Source organism: Oncorhynchus mykiss, chromosome 3 (assembly GCF_013265735.2).
Source record: "Oncorhynchus mykiss isolate Arlee chromosome 3, USDA_OmykA_1.1, whole genome shotgun sequence".
NCBI classification, from domain to species: domain Eukaryota; kingdom Metazoa; phylum Chordata; class Actinopteri; order Salmoniformes; family Salmonidae; genus Oncorhynchus; species Oncorhynchus mykiss.
This window is the reverse complement of record NC_048567.1, coordinates 84,273,468-84,301,368: the sequence shown is the minus strand read 5'-3', so window position 1 is coordinate 84,301,368 and position 27,901 is coordinate 84,273,468. Positions and strand designations below refer to the sequence as shown.

At 47.7% G+C, this 27,901-nt stretch overlaps 1 protein-coding gene across 1 annotated transcript in view; it reads left to right on the top strand.

The window, feature by feature from the left end:
• Positions 1-11: 11 nt before the first annotated feature.
• Positions 12-27,901, top strand: part of si:dkey-230p4.1 (trichohyalin) — a 68,631-nt gene continuing 40,741 nt past the window's right edge. The window contains exons 1-11 of the mRNA XM_036965273.1: positions 12-514; positions 6,721-6,902; positions 13,574-13,702; positions 14,092-14,169; positions 14,913-14,983; positions 19,480-19,645; positions 19,779-19,885; positions 20,128-20,442; positions 21,407-21,575; positions 23,713-23,883; positions 24,077-24,225. Coding sequence (XP_036821168.1) covers positions 6,762-6,902; positions 13,574-13,702; positions 14,092-14,169; positions 14,913-14,983; positions 19,480-19,645; positions 19,779-19,885; positions 20,128-20,442; positions 21,407-21,575; positions 23,713-23,883; positions 24,077-24,225 — 1,496 coding nt within the window. The 5' untranslated portion in view covers positions 12-514; positions 6,721-6,761. The remainder of the gene's footprint in view (positions 515-6,720; positions 6,903-13,573; positions 13,703-14,091; positions 14,170-14,912; positions 14,984-19,479; positions 19,646-19,778; positions 19,886-20,127; positions 20,443-21,406; positions 21,576-23,712; positions 23,884-24,076; positions 24,226-27,901) is intronic.

Sequence of the window (27,901 nt, the reverse complement as noted above, 5' to 3'; positions counted from 1 at the left end):
CACTCTATATCTGCAGTTATGCTGCACTCTATATCTGCAGGTATACTGCACTCTGACTGCAATCTTTTTCAATAAGGAAAATTTCACCTGGGAACATTCTACAACTCTGTGGTAGAACCAAAAACAGTCAACTCTGTGGTAGAACCAAAAACAGTCAACTCTGTGGTAGAACCAAAAACAGTCAACTCTGTGGTAGAACCAAAAACAGTCAACTCTGTGGTAGAACTGTGGCACCTGCTGGACACGCTCACCATCCACTAAACTAGAGGAGACTACTCCTCCGGCCACACGGTGGCGCTGTCTGCGCATGAAGGGATTCTCTTTTTACATAGCAGCGTCTGCATGGTTCCTCTGTTTTTATGTTAAGAGGTAAAGTTTACTGTTTTGAATCCTGTTGTGAGGAAGTGTTTAGGATCATCAAAAGGAGTTGAATAAATTTCATGCATATGTTTCATTTGTTACAGAAAGAGTTTGTTTACATTCACAGTATGTTTCGAAGGATCTGCTTTTAAAGGTAGGAGAGCTGTCTACTTGCTATCTTGATTGTTAGCTAACTAGTTTAGAGTATGATTCATCTGACTGTAAACTAGCTCTAGCTAGATAGCCAACTAACGTTAACGTTGCTTTGCAAGCTGATTATGAGAGCTCATCTCTCCAATGTCAGAACTACCTTGCTATGCTACAAGCTACTGATCTTGGCGAAGCGGTCTCACTGCATCTCAGTGCAAGAGGCGTCACTGCAGTCCCTGGTTCGAATCCTGGCTGCATCACATCCGGCCGTGATTGGGAGTCCCGTAGCGCCGCCGGGTTTGGATGGGGCAGGCCGTCATTGTAAATAATAGTTTGTTCTTAAATAACTGACTTGCATAGTTAAATAAAGGTCATAAAAACGTGGGTCATGGTTGAGTTTTTAAAGCTAGCCATCTACTGTATCTTCGCTACTAACCAACTCTGGGTCTATGGGGCTCTGCCTGCTTCATTGTTTCGCCTTTTATCGTTGTGGTTCTGCTTACGAATTCATTTTCTGCTGAACTGATATCTCTAACATGAACTTATCTATAACATTATGAACTGCTGAATAAAGGAGGCTCACAATGTATTGGAGTTTTACTCACTGTCAACATGATCTGACCTGACGCACTTCAAATCAAATTAGGTCTGGACGATATGGACAACATATCATATTGTCTGTTTTTTTATTAGACGGTTATACAGTATTTTATGTTTTAGAATAATAAAAGTTTAAAAAATGTTCTTTATGAGTAGTGCGTGACCCTAGGGTGGCAACACATACTGACTGTACATTCTGAGTGTTATATACTGTTCAATTAAACTTCAACCCAAAATTATTTTCAGCATTTAAATCAATTTCTGCATTTCCTGCACTCATGTGAGATCATTTCCATACTGCCACGTAGGGCTGGACGATATGGACAAACAATCTAGGCCTTATTTTTAAACACATTTTGGAATTGCAATTTGACTTGTGATTTAGTGCAAAACACTTGGGTGAACTGTTGGAATCGTGGAAAATAATGATTATTTTAATTCTATAGTTACAAGTGGGCACTTCGAATACAAGTTGACATGACAACAAATGAAAATGCCAGGGAGGAGTTATTGTCACAGGGTAGGAACCACAGTGTTTACAAGTGTTTCCTAGGGGACCCTATAATTTTTTTTGCTACATTGAATGTTTTCACTTAGCTACTTCATGAAGTTAACATATTCTTGCTTAGCGTGTTTTTCTTTGATTTAGGTTTACAACATCACTGGTATTATCAGTCCCTTTGGAAGGTATTCAGACCCCTCGACTTTTCCCACATTTTAATAGGTTACGGCCTTATTCTAAAATTGATTAAATCGTTTTTTCCCACAATCTACACACACTACCCCACAACAGGTTATTAGAGATTTTTGCTAATTTATTACAAAAAAAAAATCACATTAACATAAGTATTCAGACCCTTTACTCAGTACTTTGTTGAAGCACCTTTGGCAGTGATTACAGCCTCCAGTCTTCTTGAGTTTGATGCTACAAGCTTGGTTTCTCCCATTCTTCTCTGCAGATCCTCTCAAGCTCTGTCAGGTTGGATGGGGAGCGTCGCTGCACAGCTATTTTCATGTATCTCTAGAGATGTTCGATCAGGTTCAAGTCTGGGCTCTGGCTGGGCCACTCAAGGGCATTCAGAGACTTGTCCCGAAGCCACTCCTGTGTTTTCTTGGCTGTGTTCTTAGGGTTGTTGTCCTGTTGGAAGTTGAACCTTCGCCCCCAATCTGAGGTCCTGAGCGCTCTGGATCAGGTTTTCATTAACGATCTCTCAGTACTTTGCTCTGTTCATCTTTGCCTTGATCCTGACTAGTCTCCCAGTCTCTGCCGCTGAAAAACATCCCCACCGCATGATGCTGCCACCACCATGCTTCACAATAGGGATGGTGCCAGGTGTCCTCCAGATGTGACACTTGGCATTCAAGCCAAAGAGTTCAATCTTGGTTTCATCAGACCAGAGAATTTTGTTTCTCATGGTCTGAGAGTCCTTTAGGTGCCTTTTGGCAAACTTCAAGCAGGCTGTCATGTGCCTTTTACTGAGGAGTGGCTTCTGTCTGGCCACTCTACTATAAAGGCCTGATTGGTGGAGTGCTGCAGAGATGGTTGTCCTTCTAGAAGGTTCTCCCATCTCCACAGAGGAACTCTTGTGTTCTTGGTCACCTCCCTGTCCAAGGCCCTTCTCCCCCGATTGCTCAGTTTGGACTGGTGGCCAGCTTTAGGAAGACTGTTGGTGGTTCCAAACTTCTTCCATTTAAGAATGATGGAGGCCACTGACACAATCCTGTCTCTGAGCTCTACGGACAATGCCTTCAACCTCATGGCTTGGTTTTTGCTCTGACATGCGCTGTCAACTGTGGGACCTTATATAGACAGGTGTGTGCCTTTCCAAATCATGTCCAATCAATAGAACTTACCTCAAGTGGACTCCAATCAAGTTGTAGAAACATCTCAAGGATGATCAATGGAAACAGGATGCACCTGAGCTCAATTTTGAGTCTCATAGCAAAGGATCTGAATACTTATGTAAATAAGGTATTTCTGTTTTTTATTTTTAATACATTTGCAAAAATGTCTATAAACCTGTTTTCGGCTTTGTCATTATGGGGTATTGTGTGTAGATAGTGGTGGATTTATTTCAAAAATCCATTTTAGGATAAGTCTATAACGTAACAAAATGTGTAAAAAGACAAGGGGTCTGTATACTTTCCAAAGGCACTGTATAGCTAATTATGTTTTCTCTTACTCAGGGTAGCCTAGTGGTTAGTGTTGGGCCAGTAACCGAAGGTTGCAGATTGAATCCCCAAGCTGACAAGGTACAAATCTGTCGTTCTGCCCCTGAACAGGCAGTTAACCCACTGTTTCTTAGGCCGTCATTGAAAATAAGAATTTGTTCTTAACTGACTTGCCTAATTAAAATAATTTTTTTTTTTTTTAAATGTATTAGCTGGCTAGCGATTAGCATTAGTGGCTAACATGATTTAGGTCCAACTTGCTAAGAAAAGACAAACTAGCTGTTTGCTGATGTAGGAAACACAAACTAATAGTGTCACTATAGAACACAGGTGGATTTATATTAAGAAGCAAAGTGAAAACAGCATCGTTGTTGCATGTGCTGCATTGACCATGCAGACTGAATACAAGTCTCTCTCTGTGTTGTGTTGACCATGCAGACTGAAGTGTGCTCCTTGAGTGACGGGCGGGGGTGTATATATATATATATATATATATCCTATAGAGAGACAGAGAGAGAGCGAGAGAGAGCGAGAGAGAGCGAGAGAGAGCGAGAGAGAGGGAGAGAGACAGAGAGAGACAGAGAGAGACAGAGAGAGAGGGAGAGAGAGGGAGAGAGAGGGAGAGAGAGCGAGAGAGAGCGAGAGAGAGCGAGAGAGAGGGAGAGAGAGAGAGAGAGGGAGAGAGCGAGAGAGAGAGGGAGAGAGCGAGAGAGAGAGAGAGAGAGAACTCCTTGAGTGACGGGCGGGGGTGTGGAAAGAGGCATGGGGAGGGAGAGAGAGAGAGAGAGAGATGACTCCTTGAGTGATGGGCAGGGGTGTGGAAAGAGGCATGGGGAGGGTGTGAGATATGACTCCTTGAGTGACGGGCGGGGGTGTGGAAAGAGGCATGGGGAGGGAGAGATGACTCAAGTAGCGGAGTAAACAAAAACTAAAATGGACATTACACACGGGGTATCCCATTTAACCAAACACTCAAATACCGTTATAGATGGTGAAATAAAAACCGGTCCGTGCATCAATACCGGTATATCATAAAATACGGTATACCGCCCAGCCCTAAATGAAATCACATGTTATTTGTCACATGCTTGGTAAACAACAGGTGTGGACTAACAGTGAAATGCTTGGTAAACAACAGGTGTAGACTAACAGTGGAATGCTGACTGATGGGTCCTTGGTAAACAACAGGTGTGGACTAACAGTGAAATGCTTGGTAAACAACAGGTGTAGACTAACAGTGGAATGCTGACTGATGGGTCCTTGGTAAACAACAAGTGTAGACTAACAGTGGAATGCTGACTGATGGGTCCTTGGTAAACAACAGGTGTAGACTAACAGTGGAATGCTGACTGATGGGTCCTTGGTAAACAACAGGTGTAGACTAACAGTGGAATGCTGACTGATGGGTCCTTGGTAAACAACAGGTGTAGACTAACAGTGGAATGCTAACTTCAACAATGAGTAACGATAACATGGCTATATACACAGGGTACCAGTACCGAGTCAATGAGTAACGATAACATGGCTATATACACAGGGTACCAGTACCGAGTCAATGAGTAACGATAACATGGCTATATACACAGGGTACCAGTACCGAGTCAATGAGTAACGATAACATGGCTATATACACAGGGTACCAGTACCGAGTCAATGAGTAACGATAACATGGCTATATACACAGGGTACCAGTACCGAGTCAATGAGTAACGATAACATGGCTATAAACACAGGGTACCAGTACCGAGTCAATGAGTAACGATAACATGGCTATAAACACAGGGTACCAGTACCGAGTCAATGAGTAATGATAACATGGCTATATACACAGGGTACCAGTACCGAGTCAATGAGTAACGATAACATGGCTATAAACACAGGGTACCAGTACCGAGTCAATGAGTAACGATAATATGGCTATATACACAGGGTACCAGTACCTAGTCAATGAGTAACGATAACATGGCTATATACACAGGGTACCAGTACCGAGTCAATGAGTAACGATAATATGGCTATATACACAGGGTACCAGTACCTAGTCAATGAGTAACGATAACATGGCTATATACACAGGGTACCAGTACCGAGTCAATGAGTAACGATAACATGGCTATATACACAGGGTACCAGTACCGAGTCAATGAGTAACGATAACATGGCTATATACACAGGGTACCAGTACCGAGTCAATGAGTAACGATAACATGGCTATATACACAGGGTACCAGTACCGAGTCAATGAGTAACGATAACATGGCTATATACACAGAGTACCAGTACTGAGTCAATGAGTAACGATAACATGGCTATAAACACAGGGTACCAGTACCGAGTCAATGAGTAACGATAACATGGCTATATACACAGGGTACCAGTACCGAGTCAATGAGTAACGATAACATGGCTATATACACAGGGTACCAGTACCGAGTCAATGAGTAACGATAACATGGCTATATACACAGGGTACCAGTACCGAGTCAATGAGTAACGATAACATGGCTATATACACAGGGTACCAGTACCGAGTCAATGAGTAACGATAACATGGCTATATACACAGGGTACCAGTACCGAGTCAATGAGTAACGATAACATGGCTATATACTCAGGGTACCAGTACCGAGTCAATGAGTAATGATAACATGGCTATATACACAGGGTACCAGTACCGAGTCAATGAGTAACGATAACATGGCTATAAACACAGGGTACCAGTACCGAGTCAATGTGCAGGGGTACGAGGTAATTGAGGTAGGTATGTACATATAACTAGGAATAAAGTGACTAGGCAACAGGATAGATAATAGACAGCAGCAGCAGTGAATGTGATGAGTCAACAGAGTTGGGGCAGAAAGGGTTAATGCAGATAGTCCAGGTAGATGTTACTAACTACTTATCAGTCTCTTGGGGGTAGAAGCTGTTTGGTTACTATTCAACTAACTACTTATCAGTCTCTTGGGGGTAGAAGCTGTTTGGTTACTATTCAACTAACTATTTATCAGTCTCATGTCCTGGGGGTAGAAGCTGTTTGGTTACTATTCAACTAACTACTTATCAGTCTCTTGGGGGTAGAAGCTGTTTGGTTACTATTCAACTAACTATTTATCAGTCTCATGGCTTGGGGGTAGAAGCTGTTTGGTTACTATTCAACTAACTATTTATCAGTCTCATGGCTTGGGGGTAGAAGCTGTTTGGTTACTATTCAACTAACTACTTATCAGTCTCATGTCCTGGGGGTAGAAGCTGTTTGGTTACTATTCAACTAACTATTTATCAGTCTCATGGCTTGGGGGTAGAAGCTGTTCAGGGTCCTGTTGGTTCCAGACTTGGTGCATCGGTACCGCCTGCCTTCTTCATGACTGTGTTGGTGTGTTTGGACCATGATACATCCTCAGTGATGTGAGAGGGGTTTGACTTGTAATTCCTCCCCAGCTTCCTGAGTCTCTGGGGCGGGTTGACTGTCAAGGACCAGGATGGAGACGGCGCTGTTGGATGGCTGGAAGGAGGAGAGGGCGGAGCTGAGGGCGGAGGTGTCTCGCCTGCAGAATGAGCTGGCTGAGAGTCATGCTGAGAGAGAGGAGCTGGAGTCACGTGCCCAGGCCCTCACAGACAGGGTGAGTCCCCACCTCCCCAGGCCCTCACAGACAGGGTGAGTCCCCACCAGCCCAGGCCCTCACAGACAGGGTGAGTCCCCACCTCCCCAGGCCCTCACAGACAGGGTGAGTCCCCACCTCCCCAGGCCCTCACAGACAGGGTGAGTCCCCACCTCCCCAGGCCCTCACAGACAGGGTGAGTCCCCACCTCCCCAGGCCCTCACAGACAGGGTGAGTCCCCACCAGCCCAGGCCCTCACAGACAGGGTGAGTCCCCACCTCCCCAGGCCCTCACAGACAGGGTGAGTCCCCACCTCCCCAGGCCCTCACAGACAGGGTGAGTCCCCACCTCCCCAGGCCCTCACAGACAGGGTGAGTCCCCACCAGCCCAGGCCCTCACAGACAGGGTGAGTCCCCACCTCCCCAGGCCCTCACAGACAGGGTGAGTCCCCACCTCCCCAGGCCCTCACAGACAGGGTGAGTCCCCACCAGCCCAGGCCCTCACAGACAGGGTGAGTCCCCACCAGCCCAGGCCCTCACAGACAGGGTGCGTCCCCACCAGCCCAGGCCCTCACAGACAGGGTGAGTCCCCACCTCCCCAGGCCCTCACAGACAGGGTGAGTCCCCACCAGCCCAGGCCCTCACATTTGAACTCGTCTTGCGGGGCCGGACGTCAACACTGTTGAGTGGAGAATGTGTTGAGTTCTGGTCTTCTGTCGAGGCTTTCTTTTAGGACGGACCCCATTTAGTGGACTGGTTGGTTGTTTGGTCGTTATGCTTTTGGTCGACCCAGATTGCTTTAGTCGAGCAGTAAAACAAATATATATATATATATATATATATATATATATAAATACATACAGTTGAAGTCGGAAGTTTACATACACCTCAGCCAAATACATTTGCAATCAGTTTTTCACAATTCCTGACATTTAATCCTAGTAAATATTCCCTTTCTTAGGTCAGTTAGGATCACTGGTTTATTTTAAGAATGTGAAATGTCAGAATAATAGTAGAGAGAATGATTTATTTCAGCTTTTATTTCTTTCATCACATTCCCAATGGGTCACAAGTTTACATACACTCAATTAGTATTTGGTAGCATTGCCTTTCAATTGTTTAACTTGGGTCAAACGTTTCAGGTAGCCTTCCACAAGCTTCCCACTGTCATGTACTGTCATGTTGTGTCTTGTCTCTGTCCTTTCCCTTCACCCTGTCTCCCTCTGCTGGTCGTTGTTAGGTTACCTTTTCTCCCCCGCTTTCCCCCAGCTGTTCCTTGTCTCCTCTAACTACCCATTCACCCCGTTTCCCACCTGTTCCCTTTTTCCCTCTGATTAGGTCCCTATATCTCTCTCTGTTTCTGTTCCTGTCCTTGTCGGATTCTTGTTTGTTGTGTTTCATGCCTGAGCCAGACTATCGTCATGTTTGCTGTAACCTTGTCCTGTCCTGTCGGAATCTGCCGGTCTATCTGAGCCTACCTATGTTTGGTTATTAAAGAAGCTCTGTTTAAGTTAGTTCGCTTTTGGGTCCTCATTCACTCACCATAACAGAAGAATCCGACCAAGAATGGACCCAGCGACTTCGGATCCTCTCCACTCAGCCGTCGGGATCCAGGGAGCGATGCTAGGCAGACACGAGCAGGAAGTGTCTGCTGCTCGACATGCCGTTGAGACCCTGGCCACCCAAGTCTCCAACCTCACAGAACAGGTTCACCATCTCCGCCTCGATCCACCGGCCACTTCCAGGGCTTTCGAATCTCCGGAGCCCAGAATCAATAACCCGCCGTGTTACTCTGGGGAGCCCACTGAATGCCGCTCGTTCCTCACCCAGTGTGATATTGTGTTTTCTCTCCAGCCGAACACTTACTCCAGGAGCACTGCTCGTGTCGCCTACGTCATATCTCTCCTTATTGGACGGGCTCGTGAGTGGGGCATGGCAATCTGGGAGGCAAGGGCTGAGTGTACTAACCAGTATCAGGACTTTAAGGAGGAGATGATACGGGTTTTTGATCGATCTGTTTTTGGGGAGGAGGCTTCCAGGGCCCTGTCTTCCCTATGTCAAGGCAATCGATCCATAACAGACTACTCTATTGAGTTTCGCACTCTTGCTGTCTCCAGTGGCTGGAACGAGCCGGCCTTGCTCGCTCGTCTTCTGGAGGGTTTCCGCGCAGAGGTAAAGGATGAGATTCTCTCCCGGGAGGTTCCTTCCAGCGTGGATTCCTTGATTGAACTCGCTATTCGCATTGAGCGACGGGTTGATCTTCGTCACCGAGCTCGTGGAAAGGAGCTCGCGCTCTCCGTCGCCTCCCTCTCCGCATCACTACCATCTTCCTCTGCCGGCTCGGGTGCTGAGCCCATGCAGCTGGGAGGTATCCGCATCTCGACTAAGGAGAGGGAACGGAGAATCACCAACCGCCTCTGTCTCTATTGCGGTTCCGCTGGTCATTTTGTCACTTCATGTCCAGTAAAAGGCCAGAGCTCGTCAGTAAGCGGAGGGCTACTGGTGAGCGCTACTACTCCTGTCTCTCCTTCAAGATCCTGCACTACCTTGTCGGTCCATCTACGCTGGACCGGTTCGTCAGCTTCCTGCAGTGCCTTAATAGACTCTGGGGCGGAGGGCTGTTTTATGGACGAGACCTGGGCTCGGGAACATGACATTCCTCTCAGACAGTTAAAGGAGCCCACGGCCTTGTTCGCCCTGGATGGTAGTCCTCTCCCCAGGATTCAGCGTGAGACGCTACCTTTAACCCTCACTGTTTCTGGTAATCATAGTGAAACCATTTCTTTTTTAATTTTTCGTTCACCTTTTACACCTGTTGTTTTGGGCCATCCCTGGCTAGTTTGTCATAATCCTTCCATTAATTGGTCTAGTAATTCTATCCTCTCCTGGAACGTCTCTTGTCATGTGAAATGTTTAATGTCTGCTATCCCTCCTGTTTCCTCTGTCTCTTCTTCACAGGAGGAGCCTGGTGATTTGACAGGGGTGCCGGAGGAATATCACGATCTGCGCACGGTGTTCAGTCGGTCCAGGGCCACCTCTCTTCCTCCACACCGGTCGTATGATTGCAGTATTGATCTCCTTCCGGGAACCCCCCCCCCCCGGGGTAGACTATACTCTCTGTCGGCTCCCGAACGTAAGGCTCTCGAAGATTATTTGTCTGTAGCTCTTGACGCCGGTACCATAGTCCCCTCCTCCTCTCCCGCCGGAGCGGGGTTTTTTTTTGTCAAGAAGAAGGACGGGTCTCTGCGCCCCTGCATAGATTATCGAGGGCTGAATGACATAACAGTGAAGAATCGTTATCCGCTTCCTCTTATGTCTTCAGCCTTCGAGATCCTGCAGGGAGCCAGGTTTTTCACTAAGTTGGACCTTCGTAACGCTTACCATCTCGTGCGCATCAGGGAGGGGGACGAGTGGAAGACGGCGTTTAACACTCCGTTAGGGCACTTTGAATACCGGGTTCTTCCTTTCGGCCTCGCTAACGCTCCAGCTGTCTTTCAGGCATTAGTCAATGATGTCCTGAGAGACATGCTGAACATCTTTGTTTTCGTTTACCTTGACGATATCCTGATTTTTTCACCGTCACTCCAGATTCATGTTCAGCACGTTCGACGTGTCCTCCAGCGCCTTTTAGAGAATTGTCTTTTTGTGAAGGCTGAGAAGTGCACTTTTCATGCCTCCTCCGTCACATTTCTCGGTTCTGTTATTTCCGCTGAAGGCATTAAGATGGATCCCGCTAAGGTCCAAGCTGTCATTGATTGGCCCGTCCCTAAGTCACGCGTCGAGCTGCAGCGCTTTCTCGGCTTCGCGAACTTCTATCGTCGTTTCATCCGTAATTTCGGTCAGGTGGCAGCTCCTCTCACAGCCCTTACTTCTGTCAAGACGTGCTTTAAGTGGTCCGTTTCCGCCCAGGGAGCTTTTGATCTCCTCAAGAATCGTTTTACATCCGCTCCTATCCTTGTTACACCTGACGTCTCTAGACAGTTCGTTGTCGAGGTTGACGCGTCAGAGGTGGGCGTGGGAGCCATCCTTTCTCAGCGCTCCCTCTCTGACGACAAGGTCCACCCATGCGCGTATTTTTCTCATCGCCTGTCGCCGTCGGAACGTAACTATGATGTGGGTAACCGCGAACTGCTCGCCATCCGGTTAGCCCTAGGCGAATGGCGACAGTGGTTGGAGGGGGCGACCGTTCCTTTTGTCGTTTGGACTGACCATAGGAACCTTGAGTACATCCGTTCTGCCAAACGACTTAATGCGCGTCAGGCGCGTTGGGCGCTGTTTTTCGCTCGTTTCGAGTTCGTGATTTCTTATCGTCCGGGCTCTAAGAACACCAAGCCTGATGCTTTGTCTCGTCTCTTCAGTTCTTCAGTAGCCTCCACTGACCCCGAGGGGATTCTCCCTGAGGGGCGTGTTGTCGGGTTGACTGTCTGGGGAATTGAGAGGCAGGTAAAACAAGCGCTCACTCACACTCCGTCGCCGCGCGCTTGTCCTAGGAACCTTCTTTTCGTTCCCGTTCCTACTCGTCTGGCCGTTCTTCAGTGGGCTCACTCTGCCAAGTTAGCCGGCCACCCTGGCGTTCGGGGTACGCTTGCTTCCATTCGCCAGCGTTTTTGGTGGCCCACCCGGGAGCATGACACGCGTCGTTTCGTGGCTGCTTGTTCGGTCTGCGCGCAGACTAAGTCCGGTAACTCTCCTCCTGCCGGCCGTCTCAGGCCGCTTCCTATTCCCTCTCGACCGTGGTCTCACATCGCCTTAGATTTTGTCACCGGACTGCCTTCGTCAGCGGGGAAGACTGTTATTCTTACGGTTGTCGATAGGTTCTCTAAGGCGGCTCATTTCATTCCCCTTGCTAAGCTTCCTTCTGCTAAAGAGACGGCACAAATCATCATCGAGAATGTTTTCAGAATTCATGGCCTTCCGTCAGACGTCGTTTCGGACAGAGGTCCGCAATTCACGTCTCAATTTTGGAGGGAGTTTTGCCGTTTGATTGGGGCTTCCGTCAGTCTCTCTTCCGGCTTTCACCCCCAGTCTAACGGTCAAGCAGAACGGGCCAATCAGACTATTGGTCGCATCTTACGCAGTCTTTCTTTTCGTAACCCTGCGTCTTGGTCAGAACAGCTCCCCTGGGCAGAATACGCCCACAACTCGCTTCCTTCGTCTGCGACCGGGCTATCTCCTTTTCAGAGTAGCCTCGGGTACCAGCCTCCGCTGTTCTCATCTCAGTTCGCCGAGTCCAGCGTCCCCTCCGCTCAGGCTTTTGTCCAACGTTGCGAGCGCACCTGGAAGAGGGTCAGGTCCGCACTTTGCCGTTATAGGACGCAGACTGTGAGGGCTGCTAATAAGCGTAGAACTAAGAGTCCTAGATATTGTCGCGGTCAGAGAGTTTGGCTCTCCACTCAGAACCTTCCCCTTAAGACGGCTTCTCGCAAGTTGACCCCGCGGTTCATTGGTCCGTTCCGTATTTCTCGGGTCATTAATCCTGTCGCAGTTCGACTTCTTCTTCCGCGATACCTTCGTCGCGTCCACCCGGTCTTCCATGTCTCCTGCATCAAGCCCGTCCTTCGCGCCCCCGCTCGTCTTCCCCCCCCCCCCCCCCCCATCCTTGTCGAGGGCGCACCCATCTACAGGGTCCGTAGAATTTTGGACATGCGTCCTCGGGGCCGTGGTCACCAGTACCTCGTAGATTGGGAGGGGTACGGTCCTGAGGAGAGGAGTTGGGTTCCCTCTCGGGACGTGCTGGACCGTGCGCTGATCGAGGATTTCCTCCGTTGCCGCCAGGTTTCCTCCTCGAGTGCGCCAGGAGGCGCTCGGTGAGTGGGGGGGTACTGTCATGTACTGTCATGTTGTGTCTTGTCTCTGTCCTTTCCCTTCACCCTGTCTCCCTCTGCTGGTCGTTGTTAGGTTACCTTTTCTCCCCCGCTTTCCCCCAGCTGTTCCTTGTCTCCTCTAACTACCCATTCACCCCGTTTCCCACCTGTTCCCTTTTTCCCTCTGATTAGGTCCCTATATCTCTCTCTGTTTCTGTTCCTGTCCTTGTCGGATTCTTGTTTGTTGTGTTTCATGCCTGAGCCAGACTATCGTCATGTTTGCTGTAACCTTGTCCTGTCCTGTCGGAATCTGCCGGTCTATCTGAGCCTACCTATGTTTGGTTATTAAAGAAGCTCTGTTTAAGTTAGTTCGCTTTTGGGTCCTCATTCACTCACCATAACACCCACAATAAGTTGGGTGAATTTTGTCCCATTCCTCCTGACAGAGCTGGTGTAACTGAGTCAGGTTTGTAGGCCTCCTTGCTCACACACACGTTTTCAGTTATGCCCACAAATTTTCTACAGGAATGAGGTCAGGGCTTTGTGATGGTCACTCCAATACCTTGACATTGTTGTCCTTAAGCTATTTTTCCACAACTTTGGAAGTATGCTTGGGATCGTTGTCCATCTGTGTTGGAACACAGGAGTGATGGTTGCTGATAATGGGCCTCTATACGCCTATGTAGATATTCCATTTAAAAAATCAGCCGTTTCCAGCTACAATAGTCATTTATAACATTAACAATGTCTACACTGTCTTTCTGATCAATTTGATGTTATTTTAATTGACAAGAAATGTGCTTTTCTTTAAAAAGAAGGACATTTCTAAGTGACCCCAAATGTTTTGAACGGCAGTGTAACTAACTCTCTGTCTCTATCCCCTGGTTAGCTGTCCCAGTCCCTGGACCCGTCCCTGTGTGTGCCTCTGCGCCCGGACAGGGACTTGAGAAGGAAGATGCGAGATGGCAGAGAGAGGGAGGCCCGGCAGGCTCTACTCATCCACAAACTGCAGAACAAGGTCAAGGTTTAAAGGGTTGGCGCTGTGGGGCTATAATGGACTTGTATATGGCAATGGGGTGGCAGGGTAGCCTAGTGGTTAGAGCGTTGTACTAGTAACCGGAAGGTTGTAAGTTCAAACCCCCGAGCAAATCTGTCCTTCTGCCCCTGAACAGGCAGTTAACCCACTGTTCCTAGGCCGTCATTGAAATTAAGAATTTGTTCTTAACTGACTTGCCTCGTTAAATAAAATCAAATATGTTTTAAGAGCATAAAGTCATCAAGTCAATGATCAGCGACTGAGCAGAATTATATAATAGTATATAATAAATAATATATAATATAATATAATAAACATGGCCGTGAAAATAATTGTTGCTCCTACACTGTGATCATATGGTCTGTTGGCAGGTGGTTGAATACCGGGATCGCTGCCAGGGTTTGGAATACCAGGTGAAGACTGGAGAAAGAGAGCTCCTGAAACGTGAGGTTAGAGGGAAATCTATCATTGGATGAATACTGTATTTAACCAGGTCAAACTCCATTAAGATATTGAATCTCTTTTTCAAGCTCTTGATGAAGTGTGTTTTTCAATGCTGTAGTTTATTGAATCTGCATATCAGCAGAGAGGAAGAGGCGACACGGATACAAAAAATCGGTCTGTTTTTTTCGCCCACCAAGCGATGAGATGAGAGGTGGCTTATTTGATCGAATAGAAGTTTTGTAATGATTTGGTCGTTACGAGTGTACGTAGGAATAAGTAGGAATTGTGACATCTTGACAACTTTGAGAAAAAAACACTTTATATCAGCGTTGTGCCTGGTTGCCACAAGGTACCACAGACACAAAGTCATAAACCCATGCTATTTATACTATTTATTTTCTTAAAATTTGATTTTATACCTAACCCTAACCACACTGCTAACCTTACGCCTAACCTTAAATTAAGAACTACAAGCAAATGTTTGTTTTCATGACTTTTTATGATGTAGCCATTTTGAATTTGTGGCTGTGGTAACTAGTGGAAACCGTTGTGCCTGTTGTAAACACGCATATCTGCTCTCTTATTGGCTAGCATGGTTCCACCTGATATCGCCTCCTCCCGACTGCCTTCCATTTTTTAAATAATTTTCCCCCCAATGTTAGAGTGGCCACTACAGTATCAAGTCAATAATCTAATCTGTAAAATCAGTTAATTAGGGTTTGTCTTCTTCTGTTGTGTTGTTGTGCAGAGGAGGATCAGGGATGAGCACAGTGACTCCTTAGAGAGCGCCCTCATCAGGCTGGAGGAAGAACAGCAGAGGTGGGTGGGACACATCGTGTCTGACAATTGTGTTAAACAGACACAGAAGCTCTAACTGCGTCTGGGTTGAATAAATCACAGTTAAAGAAGATGTCCGAGTTGGAAATGTTGTTAACTGTGTCAGAGTGTTGTCAACAAACACTCTTTTCAGACCAGGTAGCTATTAGTCTTCCCAAAGTCAATCCAGAACTTAATTTATTGATTAGACAGAGAGCAGAATGTTCCATCCATGGAGTTAGACTCAACCATTACTTCCATGGTAATCGTCCCAGTCGTTTACTGGCCTACAAGCTACGCAGTAATGATCAATTAACTGATATAGCAACTATTGAATCTGAAACTGTGGAATTACAATCAGAACCCAAATGAATGAATGAAATGTTCTCCTGCTTCTTTATTTGGGAAAGATGTGAATACATCACTAATTTAGCTTTTATTAAAAACGGTAAGAATGCCCGTGTCCTCACTCGCCTCCTATGTTTGATAAATATCGATATTAAACTGTTCATCTCCAGACTTACCCAAATAGGTCCACACGGACCAAAGCGGGTTTGTTAAAAACCGTTTCTCTTCAGATAACCTCGGTCGACTATTACATGTCTTAGATGCTTCATCAGAACCAACAGCTCCTTGGCTGTATTATGTCTCGAGGCTGAAACAGGTTTTAATAGACTAGATGGTCATATCTCTGGTCTGTCTTGGAACATATGGGAATTGGCTCCAATTGTATTAATACGATTAAAGTACTATATGCCAATCTCTCAGCCATAGTTATAACAGGTAATATCTGCTCTGTTTGAAATCACTAGAAGCAGCAGACAAGGTGATGCAATTTCTCCTTTGCCATTTTTGTTATACATTGGAACACCTGGCAATTCCTCAATCGAAAGAAATAACACCAATTTCCCTCAAATCTGCTGATCACTTCATCTCATTATACGCAGATTATATTTTACTATATCTAGACCATGTATCTCAATCACTCCCAAACACATTGAAAATCACAGATCAATTCAGCTTTATCCAAGATAATCGGCCCTACTGCCTCTCAAGACCCCGATGAAGGACTCTATCTCTACTTTTAAATATTTGGGAGTAGATCAAATCAAATGTATTTATATAGCCCTTCGTACATCAGCTGATATCTCAAAGTGCTGTACAGAAACCCAGCCTAAAACCCCAAACAGCAAGCAATGCAGGTGTAGAAGCACGGTGGCTAGGAAAAACTCCCTAGAAAGGCCAGAACTTAGGAAGAAACCTAGAGAGGAACCAGGCTATGAGGGGTGGCCAGTCCTCTTCTGGCTGTGCCGGGTGGAGATTATAACAGAACATGGCCAAGATGTTCAAATGTTCATAAATGACCAGCAGGGCCAAATAATAATAATAATCACAGTAGTTGTCGAGGGTGCAGCAAGTCAGCTGCAAGTAACGCCGAGGTCCTTCACAGTTTTATTTGAGACGACTGTACAACCATCAAGATTAATTGTCAGATTCAACAGAAGATCTTTGTTTCTTGGGACCTAGAACAAGCATCTCTGTTGTGTCCGAGTTTAAAAGAATAAAGTTTGCAGCCATCCACTTCCTTATGTCTGAAACACATGCTTCTAACGAGGGAAATGTTGGGGCTTCACCATGTTTCATTGAAATGTACAGCTGTGTGTCATCCACGTAGCAGTGAAAGTTAACATTATGTTTTCTAATGACATTCCCAAGAGGTAAAATATATAGTGAAAACAATAGTGGTCCTAAAACGGAACCTTGAGGAACACCGAAATTTACAGTTGATTTGTCCGAGGACAAACCATTCACAGAGAATGAGGAGGAGTGACTGACAAGAAACCCTAGTTGCTGTGGGGAGGGGTGGAAAACATGGTTTCAAGGTGGGGGGCAGGATGTGTGTGGTTGGATGGAGACATGTTGGATGGGTGTGGATGGGGGGGGCAGGAAGAGAGGTTGGATGGAGACGTGGGGTTGGGGGAACAGGAAGAGAGGTTGGATGGAGGCGTGGGGTTGGGGGAACAGGAAGAGAGGTTGGATGTAGACGTGGGGTTGGGGGAACAGGAAGAGAGGTTGGATGGAGGCGTGGGGTTGGGGGAACAGGAAGAGAGGTTGGATGTAGACGTGGGGTTGGGGGAACAGGAAGAGAGGTTGGATGGAGGCGTGGGGTTGGGGGAACAGGAAGAGAGGTTGGATGGAGACGTGGGGTTGGGGGAACAGGAAGAGAGGTTGGATGGAGGCGTGGGGTTGGGAGAACAGGAAGAGAGGTTGGATGGAGATGTGGGGTTGGGGGAACAGGAAGAGAGGTTGGATGGAGGCGTGGGGTTGGGAGAACAGGATGTAGGGTGGATGGAGGCGTGGGGTTGGGGGAACAGGATGTAGGGTGGATGGAGGCGTGGGGTTGGGAGAACAGGATGTAGGGTGGATGGAGGCGTGGGGTTGGGAGAACAGGATGTAGGGTGGATGGAGGCGTGGGGTTGGGAGAACAGGATGTAGGGTGGATGGTGGGTTGGGGAAACAGGAAGAGAGGTTGGATGGAGACGTGGGGTTGGGGGAACAGGAAGAGAGGTTGGATGGAGGCGTGGGGTTGGGAGAACAGGAAGAGAGGTTGGATGGAGATGTGGGGTTGGGGGAACAGGAAGAGAGGTTGGATGGAGGCGTGGGGTTGGGAGAACAGGATGTAGGGTGGATGGAGGCGTGGGGTTGGGGGAACAGGATGTAGGGTGGATGGAGGCGTGGGGTTGGGAGAACAGGATGTAGGGTGGATGGAGGCGTGGGGTTGGGAGAACAGGATGTAGGGTGGATGGAGGCGTGGGGTTGGGAGAACAGGATGTAGGGTGGATGGTGGGTTGGGGAAACAGGAAGAGAGGTTGGATGGAGACGTGGGGTTGGGGGAACAGGAAGAGAGGTTGGATGGAGGCGTGGGGTTGGGAGAACAGGATGTAGGGTGGATGGAGGCGTGGGGTTGGGGGAACAGGATGTAGGGTGGATGGAGGCGTGGGGTTGGGCGAACAGGATGTAGGGTGGATGGAGGCGTGGGGTTGGGAGAACAGGATGTAGGGTGGATGGAGGCGTGGGGTTGGGAGAACAGGATGTAGGGTGGATGGTGGCGTGGGGTTGGGGAAACAGGAAGAGAGGTTGGATGGAGACGTGGGGTTGGGGGAACAGGAAGAGTGGTTGGATGGAGGCGTGGGGTTGGGGGAACAGGATGTAGGGTGGATGGAGGCGTGGGGTTGGGGGAACAGGATGTAGGGTGGATGGAGGCGTGGGGTTGGGAGAACAGGATGTAGGTTGGATGGAGGCGTGGGGTTGGGGGAACAGGATGTAGGGTGGATGGAGGCGTGGGGTTGGGGGAACAGGATGTAGGGTGGATGGAGGCGTGGGGTTGGGGGAACAGGATGTAGGGTGGATGGAGGCGTGGGGTTGGGGGAACAGGATGTAGGGTGGATGGAGGCGTGGGGTTGGGGGAACAGGATGTAGGGTGGATGGAGGCGTGGGGTTGGGGGAACAGGATGTAGGGTGGATGGAGGCGTGGGGTTGGGGGAACAGGATGTAGGGTGGATGGAGGCGTGGTGTTGGGGGAACAGGATGTAGGTTGGATGGAGGCGTGGGGTTGGGGGAACAGGATGTAGGGTGGCTGGAGGCGTGGGGTTGGGGGAACAGGATGTAGGGTGGATGGAGGCGTGGGGTTGGGGGAACAGGATGTAGGGTGGCTGGAGGCGTGGGGTTGGGGGAACAGGATGTAGGGTGGATGGAGGCGTGGGGTTGGGGGAACAGGATGTAGGGTGGATGGAGGCGTGGGGTTGGGGGAACAGGATGTAGGGTGGATGGAGGCGTGGGGTTGGGGGAACAGGATGTAGGGTGGATGGAGGCGTGGAGTTGGGGGAACAGGATGTAGGGTGGATGGAGGCGTGGGGTTGGGGGAACAGGATGTAGGGTGGATGGAGGCGTGGGGTTGGGGGAACAGGATGTAGGGTGGATGGAGGCGTGGGGTTGGGGGAACAGGATGTAGGGTGGGGTTGGGGGAACAGGATGTAGGGTGGCTCACCACATTATGTTTCTTTATCTTTATATACTGACTGTTATAACTTTTACAACTTTTATATGATCAATACTTTTATTCATGTACTTTTTTCTAAATGTTTTAGTTTATATATATGATATAAACTGCCTGTTAAATTATAGGAATGTGTATATAGTACCTGGAACCACCACTATATATATAGTTATTTTGTTAAGACACAATCAATATGATAAGGTACCTTGACAAGATGGTGACGCTTAATTCCCTTTGGGTGTGTTTGGTGTGTGTTTGGGTGGTTTGGGTGTGTTGGGTGTGTGTTGGGTGTGTTTGGTGTGTGTTTGGTGTGTGTTTGGAGTGTGTTTGGTGTGTGTTTGGTGTGTGTTTGGTGTGTGTTTGGGTGTGTTTGGGTGTGTTTGGGTGTGTTTGGGTGTGTTTGGGTGTGTTTGGGTGTGTTGGGTGTGTTTGGTGTGAGCAGGAGTGTAGGGCTGGCAGAGCTGAACTCTCTCCTTCGTGGCCAGCTCAGCCAATCAGGCCAGGCAAATGAAGCACTGAGCGAGGACCTTTGCAAACTGACTACCGATTGGTCCAAAGCGGTGGAGGAGGCGGGACTGAGGGAGATGGAGTGGCAGAAAGAGAAAGAGGTAGACTGATTGACAAAGACTGAATAGGAGATGTCTTTCATTGTTGTTTCATGTTACCTAAGTTACTGGAGTTGTGTCATCATGCAGGACCATCCCTGTCTTCCTTCCCCTCTTCTCTCTCTCTCTTCTTCAGCGACTGACCGGTCATGTCGACCGGGGGCAGAGTCGTCTGATGTCCATGTGGGGAGATGTGGTCACTCTGAGACGACACTGTCACACTGTGAAGACTGCCACTGACAGGTGAGGTCAACAGATGCCTGGAAAACAATTCAAACCTGTATCTTAAACTCTATCTCTACGGATGTGTCTGAAGTGGCACCCTACTCCCTATATAGTGCACTACTTTTGACTAGAGCTCTGGTTTAAAGAGCCCTATGGCTCTGGTCTAAAGTCATGCACTGTATAGGGATTAGAGTGCCATTCTGGACGTACTTCTGATATATAGTCCAGTTGATAATGATTGTTGTTTGTCCCACCCACAGGGACCTCTGGGAGCTTAGAGCTGAGTTCTCTCGTCTGTCTTCCTCTCTCCTCTCCCACTGTGGTTCAGTGGTGTCTCTATCTCTACGGCCCAGTGACCCTACAACCAGCCTCCATCCTGCTCCCCGCTCTGCCTCCGCCCCACCCCACTCCTCCACCCTAGGCCCACCTCCTCTCTCCTCCACCCTAGGCCCTCTCTCCTTGCAGGATCTGGACCACGACCAGAAGGAGAGAGAGCGGGAGAGAGAGGAGAGCGAGAGGGAGCTGACAGAGCTCAGAGCCCTCTATGAAGCTGAGACCCTGCATCTGAATAACAGGTCAGACTGAAAGGTTACTCCAGCCGTAAAGGGAGCACCCTGCCAAGGCATTCACCATCTGAAAACAATACTCACTGCTTTGGTTGTGTCCCAAATGGCACATTATTCCCTGTATAGTGCACTCCCTTTAACCGGGGGGCTCTCTCTTTGACTGGGGGGCTCTCTCTTTGACTGGGGGGCTCTCTCTTTAACCAAGGGGCACTCCCTTTGACTGGGGGGCTCTCTCTTTGACTGGGGGGCTCTCCCTTTGACTGGGGGGCTCTCCCTTTGACTGGGGGGCTCTCTCTTTGACTGGGGGGCTCTCCCTTTGACTGGGGGGCTCTCCCTTTGACTGGGGGGCTCTCTCTTTGACTGGGGGGCTCTCTCTTTGACTGGGGGGCTCTCTCTTTAACCAAGGGGCACTCCCTTTGACTGGGGGGCTCTCTCTTTGACTGGGGGGCTCTCCCTTTGACTGGGGGGCTCTCCCTTTGACTGGGGGGCTCTCTCTTTGACTGGGGGGGCTCTCTCTTTGACTGGGGGGCTCTCTCTTTAACCAAGGGGCACTCCCTTTGACTGGGGGGCTCTCTCTTTGACTGGGGGGCTCTCTCTTTGACTGGGGGGCTCTCCCTTTGACTGGGGGGCTCTCTCTTTGACTGGGGGGCTCGCTCTTTGACTGGGGGGCTCTCTATTTGACTGGGGGGCTCTCTCTTTGACTGGGGGGCTCTCTCTTTGACTGGGGGGCTCTCTCTTTGACTGGGGGGCTCTCTCTTTGACCGGGGGGCTCTCTCTTTGACTGGGGGGCTCTCTCTTTGACTGGGGGGCTCTCTCTTTGACTGGGCGGGAGCACTTCCTGGGAACAGGGTTGCATTTGGGACACTGCCTTTGTCTCTGCCTCAGACATGATACATCCTGTTTCTCATTGTCTGGAGGTAGACAGGGTTGTTTCTGCACTCCTTCAACCGTCCTCCTCTCACTGCATTCACAGGATCTCAGAGTTATCTCGTACCATTCAGGATCAAAAGATAGAACGACAGGAGGAGGAGAGGAAGATGGAGCGAGGGATGGCTTCGGAGAAGAAAGAGGAGAGGGAAAAGGAGAGACAGACAAACACAGAGAGAACTCTAGAGTGTGTCTATCAGGCCGTCCTAAAACTGGTAAGACTGACCGCTCGGATCAGAATATTCAGACCCCCTGACATTGTCAACATTTTGTTACGTTACAGACTTATTCTAAAATTAATTAAATATTTCTTTTCTCTACATATTATACTCCATAATAGCAAAGCGAAACAGGGTTTTTATACATTTTTGCTCATTTATAAAAATAAAAAAAATGAAGCATCACATTTACATATGTATTCATATGTTGAAGCACCTTTGGCAGCGATTACAGCCTCAAGTCTTCTTGGGTACGACGCTACAAGCTTGGCACACCTGTATTTGAGGAGTTTCTCCCATTCTTCTCTGCAGACCCTCTAAAGCTCTGTCAGGTTGGATGGGGAGTGTTGCTGCACAGCTATTTTCAGGTCTCTCCAGAGATGTTCGATCGGGTTCAAGTCTGGGCTCTGACTGGACCACTCAAGGACATTCAGAGACTTGTCCCGAAGCCACTCCTAGGTTGTCTTGGCTGTGTGCTTAGTGTCGTTGTCCTGTTGGAAGGTGAACCTTCGCCACAGTCTGAGGTCCTGAATACTCTGGATCAGGTTTTCATCAAGGATCTCTCTGTAATTTGCTCTGTTCATCTTTCCCTTGATCCTGACTAGTCTCCCAGTCCCTGCCGCTGAAAAACATCCCCACAGCATGATGCTGCCATCACCATGCTTCACTGTAGGGATGATGCCAGGTTTCCTCCAGATGTGATGCTTGACATTCAGGCCAAAGAGTTTCATCAGATCAGATAATGTTGTTTCTCATGGTCTGAGAGTCTTTAAGTGCCTTTTGGCAAACTCCAAGCGGGCTGTCATGTTCCTTTTACTGAGGACTGGCTTCCATCTGGCCACTCTACCATAAAGGTCTAATTGGTGGATTACTGCAGAGATGGTTGTCCTTCTGGAATGTTCTCCCATCTCCACAGAGGAACTCTGTCAGAGTGACCATGGGGTTCTTGGTCACCTCCCTGACCAAGGCCCTTCTCCCTGATTGTTCAGTTTCGCCGGGCGGCCAGCTCTAGGAAGGATCTTGGTGGTTCCAAACTTCTTCCATTTAAGAATAATGGAGGCCACTGGGTTCTTGGGGACCTTCAATGCTGCAGAAATGTTTTGGTAACGTTCCCCAGATCTGTGCCTCGACACAATCCTGTCTCAGAGCTCTACGGACAATGCCTTCAACCACATGACTTGGTTTTTGCTCTGACATGCACTGTCAACTGTGGGACCTTATATAGACAGGTGTGTGCCTTTCCAAAACATGTCCAATCAATTGAATTTACCTCAAGTGGACTCCAATCAAGTTGTAGAAACATCTCAAGGATGATCAATGGAAACAGGGTGCACCTGAGCTCAATTTCAAGTCTCAAGTTAAAGTGTCTGAATACTTATGTAAATAAGGTATTTCTGTTTTTTATTTTTTATAAATTTGCTACAATTATTTTTTTTAACTGTTTTCGCATTGTCATTATGGGATATTGTGTGTAAAAATGTTTTTTTTTTTTTTAAATGAAGAAAATATTTAATCCATTTTAGAATAAGGCTGTTCACAAATCCATTGTACAGTAGTTAAAACACTACGTAGAAATGAACACATCCCCCAGCCCACTGTATTGGTCCATTAGACTAGCCTGTTTAATGTTATAAATGAACACATCCCCCAGCCCACTGTATTGGTCCATTAGAATAGCCTGTTTAATGTTATAAATGAACACATCCCCCAGCCCACTGTATTGGTCCATTAGAATAGCCTGTTTAATGTTATAAATGAACACATCCCCCAGCCCACTGTATTGGTCCATTAGAATAGCCTGTTTAATGTTATAAATGAACACATCCCCCAGCCCACTGTATTGGTCCATTAGAATAGCCTGTTTAATGTTATAAATGAACACATCCCCCAGCCCACTGTATTGGTCCATTAGAATAGCCTGTTTAATGTTATAAATTAACACATCCCCCAGCCCACTCTATTGGTCCATTAGAATAGCCTGTTTAATGTTATAAATGAACACATCCCCCAGCCCACTGTATTGGTCCATTAGAATAGCCTGTTTAATGTTATAAATGAACACATCCCCCAGCCCACTGTATTGGTCCATTAGAATAGCCTGTTTTACATATATTATGTCGTTTCTCTTGTCCAGTCCAAGGTGCTGAGCTCCCAGAGTCTGGATGGACAGAGTAGCAGTAGCCATACTCTGTCTCTGTCCAGTGATTGGTTAGGACCAGACCTGTTGACTACAGGGCTAACCCAGGTGCTGGCTGTATTGGCCCAGGCTGAGACCAACCTGCTGTGGCGGCACCAGGAAGCACAGGTCTGTTGATGACATGTATCTGTCCCGCTGTTCCGATAGGCTGTTTGAAGACGGCACCCAGCAGGCCAAGCGTGTTCTACTGATGTCATTTCAACCTGTTTTTCCTCCTGGGTAGCGAAGATATCTCTTCCTTTTTCACCATGAACTAGTTAAGACCAAACAACCAACCAGTGTCCATGTCTCATCCCTTCAGGAGGCTGCGGCTAGCCTGCGGAGGCTGGGTGAGGAGAGAGCAGGACTGGAACAGAGAGTCAGACAGCTGGAGACGGACACAGAGGAGAGGCAGAAACAGAGCCTGTATGAAGAACAGGAGCTCACTCACATTCAGGACATGTTACTCAGGTAGGACATGTTACTCAGGTAGGATATGTTACTCAGGTAGGACACGCAGGACATGTTACTCAGGTAGGACATGTTACTCAGGTAGGACACTCAGGACATGTTACTCAGGTAGGACACACAGGACATGTTACTAAGGTAGGACATGTTACTCAGGTAGGACACTCAGGACATGTAACTCAGGTAGGACACTCAGGACATGTTACTCAGGTAGGACACTCAGGACATGTTACTAAGGTAGGACATGTTACTCAGGTAGGACACTCAGGACATGTTACTCAGGTAGGACACTCAGGACATGTTACTCAGCTAGGACATGTTACTCAGGTAGGACACACAGGACATGTTACTCAGGTAGGACACACAAGACATGTTACTCAGGTAGGACACTCAGGACATGTTACTCAGGTAGGACATGTTACTCAGGTAGGACACGCAGGACATGTTACTCAGGTAGGACATGTTACTCAGGTAGGACACACAGGACATGTTACTAAGGTAGGACATGTTACTCAGGTAGGACACTCAGGACATGTAACTCAGGTAGGACACTCAGGACATGTTACTCAGGTAGGACACTCAGGACATGTTACTCAGGTAGGACACTCAGGACATGTTACTCAGCTAGGACACTCAGGACATGTTACTCAGGTAGGACACTCAGGACATGTTACTCAGGTATGACATGTTACTTAGGTAGGACATGTTACTCAGGTAGGACACTCAGGACATGTTACTCAGGTAGGATATGTTACTCAGGTAGGTCACTCAGGACATGTTACTCAGGTAGGACACACAGGACATGTTACTCAGGTATGACATGTTACTTAGGTAGGACATGTTACTCAGGTAGGACACACAGGACATGTTACTCAGGTAGGACATGTTACTCAGGTAGGACATGTCACTCAGGTAGGACACACAGGACATGTTACTCAGGTAGGACACACAAGACATGTTACTCAGGTAGGACATACAGGACATGTTACTCAGGTAGGACATGTTACTCAGGTAGGACACGCAGGACATGTTACTCAGGTAGGACATGTTACTCAGGTAGGACACACAGGACATGTTACTAAGGTAGGACATGTTACTCAGGTAGGACACTCAGGACATGTAACTCAGGTAGGACACTCAGGACATGTTACTCAGGTAGGACACTCAGGACATGTTACTCAGGTAGGACACTCAGGACATGTTACTCAGCTAGGACACTCAGGACATGTTACTCAGGTAGGACACTCAGGACATGTTACTCAGGTATGACATGTTACTTAGGTAGGACATGTTACTCAGGTAGGACACACAGGACATGTTACTCAGGTAGGACATGTTACTCAGGTAGGACACACAGGACATGTTACTCAGGTAGGACATGTTACTCAGTTAGGACATGTTACTCAGGTAGGACACACAGGACATGTTACTCAGGTAGAACACACAAGACATGTTACTCAGGTAGGACATACAGGACATGTTACTCAGGTAGGACACACAGGACATGTTACTAAGGTAGGACATGTTACTCAGGTAGGACACTCAGGACATGTTACTCAGGTAGGACACTCAGGACATGTTACTCAGCTAGGACACTCAGGACATGTTACTCAGGTAGGACATGTTACTCAGGTAGGACACACAGGACATGTTACTCAGGTAGGACACACAAGACATGTTACTCAGGTAGGACACTCAGGACATGTTACTCAGGTAGGACATGTTACTCAGGTAGGACACGCAGGACATGTTACTCAGGTAGGACATGTTACTCAGGTAGGACACACAGGACATGTTACTAAGGTAGGACATGTTACTCAGGTAGGACACTCAGGACATGTAACTCAGGTAGGACACTCAGGACATGTTACTCAGGTAGGACACTCAGGACATGTTACTAAGGTAGGACATGTTACTCAGGTAGGACACTCAGGACATGTTACTCAGGTAGGACACTCAGGACATGTTACTCAGCTAGGACATGTTACTCAGGTAGGACACACAGGACATGTTACTCAGGTAGGACACACAAGACATGTTACTCAGGTAGGACACTCAGGACATGTTACTCAGGTAGGACATGTTACTCAGGTAGGACACGCAGGACATGTTACTCAGGTAGGACATGTTACTCAGGTAGGACACACAGGACATGTTACTAAGGTAGGACATGTTACTCAGGTAGGACACTCAGGACATGTAACTCAGGTAGGACACTCAGGACATGTTACTCAGGTAGGACACTCAGGACATGTTACTCAGGTAGGACACTCAGGACATGTTACTCAGCTAGGACACTCAGGACATGTTACTCAGGTAGGACACTCAGGACATGTTACTCAGGTATGACATGTTACTTAGGTAGGACATGTTACTCAGGTAGGACACTCAGGACATGTTACTCAGGTAGGATATGTTACTCAGGTAGGTCACTCAGGACATGTTACTCAGGTAGGACACACAGGACATGTTACTCAGGTATGACATGTTACTTAGGTAGGACATGTTACTCAGGTAGGACACACAGGACATGTTACTCAGGTAGGACATGTTACTCAGGTAGGACATGTCACTCAGGTAGGACACACAGGACATGTTACTCAGGTAGGACACACAAGACATGTTACTCAGGTAGGACATACAGGACATGTTACTCAGGTAGGACATGTTACTCAGGTAGGACACGCAGGACATGTTACTCAGGTAGGACATGTTACTCAGGTAGGACACACAGGACATGTTACTAAGGTAGGACATGTTACTCAGGTAGGACACTCAGGACATGTAACTCAGGTAGGACACTCAGGACATGTTACTCAGGTAGGACACTCAGGACATGTTACTCAGGTAGGACACTCAGGACATGTTACTCAGCTAGGACACTCAGGACATGTTACTCAGGTAGGACACTCAGGACATGTTACTCAGGTATGACATGTTACTTAGGTAGGACATGTTACTCAGGTAGGACACACAGGACATGTTACTCAGGTAGGACATGTTACTCAGGTAGGACACACAGGACATGTTACTCAGGTAGGACATGTTACTCAGTTAGGACATGTTACTCAGGTAGGACACACAGGACATGTTACTCAGGTAGAACACACAAGACATGTTACTCAGGTAGGACATACAGGACATGTTACTCAGGTAGGACATGTTACTCAGGTAGGACACGCAGGACATGTTACTCAGGTAGGACATGTTACTCAGGTAGGACACACAGGACATGTTACTAAGGTAGGACATGTTACTCAGGTAGGACACTCAGGACATGTTACTCAGGTAGGACACACAGGACATGTTACTCAGTTAGGACACACAGGACATGTTACTCAGGTAGGACACACAGGACATGTTACTCAGGTAGGACACACAGGACATGTTACTCACCACTGACGTCACTGGCTGGAAATCACTGGAGATTCACCCATCTATGTTTCTGTTGTTGATATTGCTGTTTCTGTTGATGTTGTTGATGTTGTCTGTATTGTTTCTGCTGTTGCTTTTGTTGTTGCTGTTGCTGTTGATTGTTGTTGATGTTTTTTGTGTTGCTGCTGTTTGAGGTTTGCTGTTTCTGTTGATGTTGTTTGTGCTTTTGCTGTTGTTTCTGTTGATGTTGTTTGTGCTTTTGCTGTTGTTTCTGTTGATGTTGTTTGTGCTTTTGCTGTTGTTT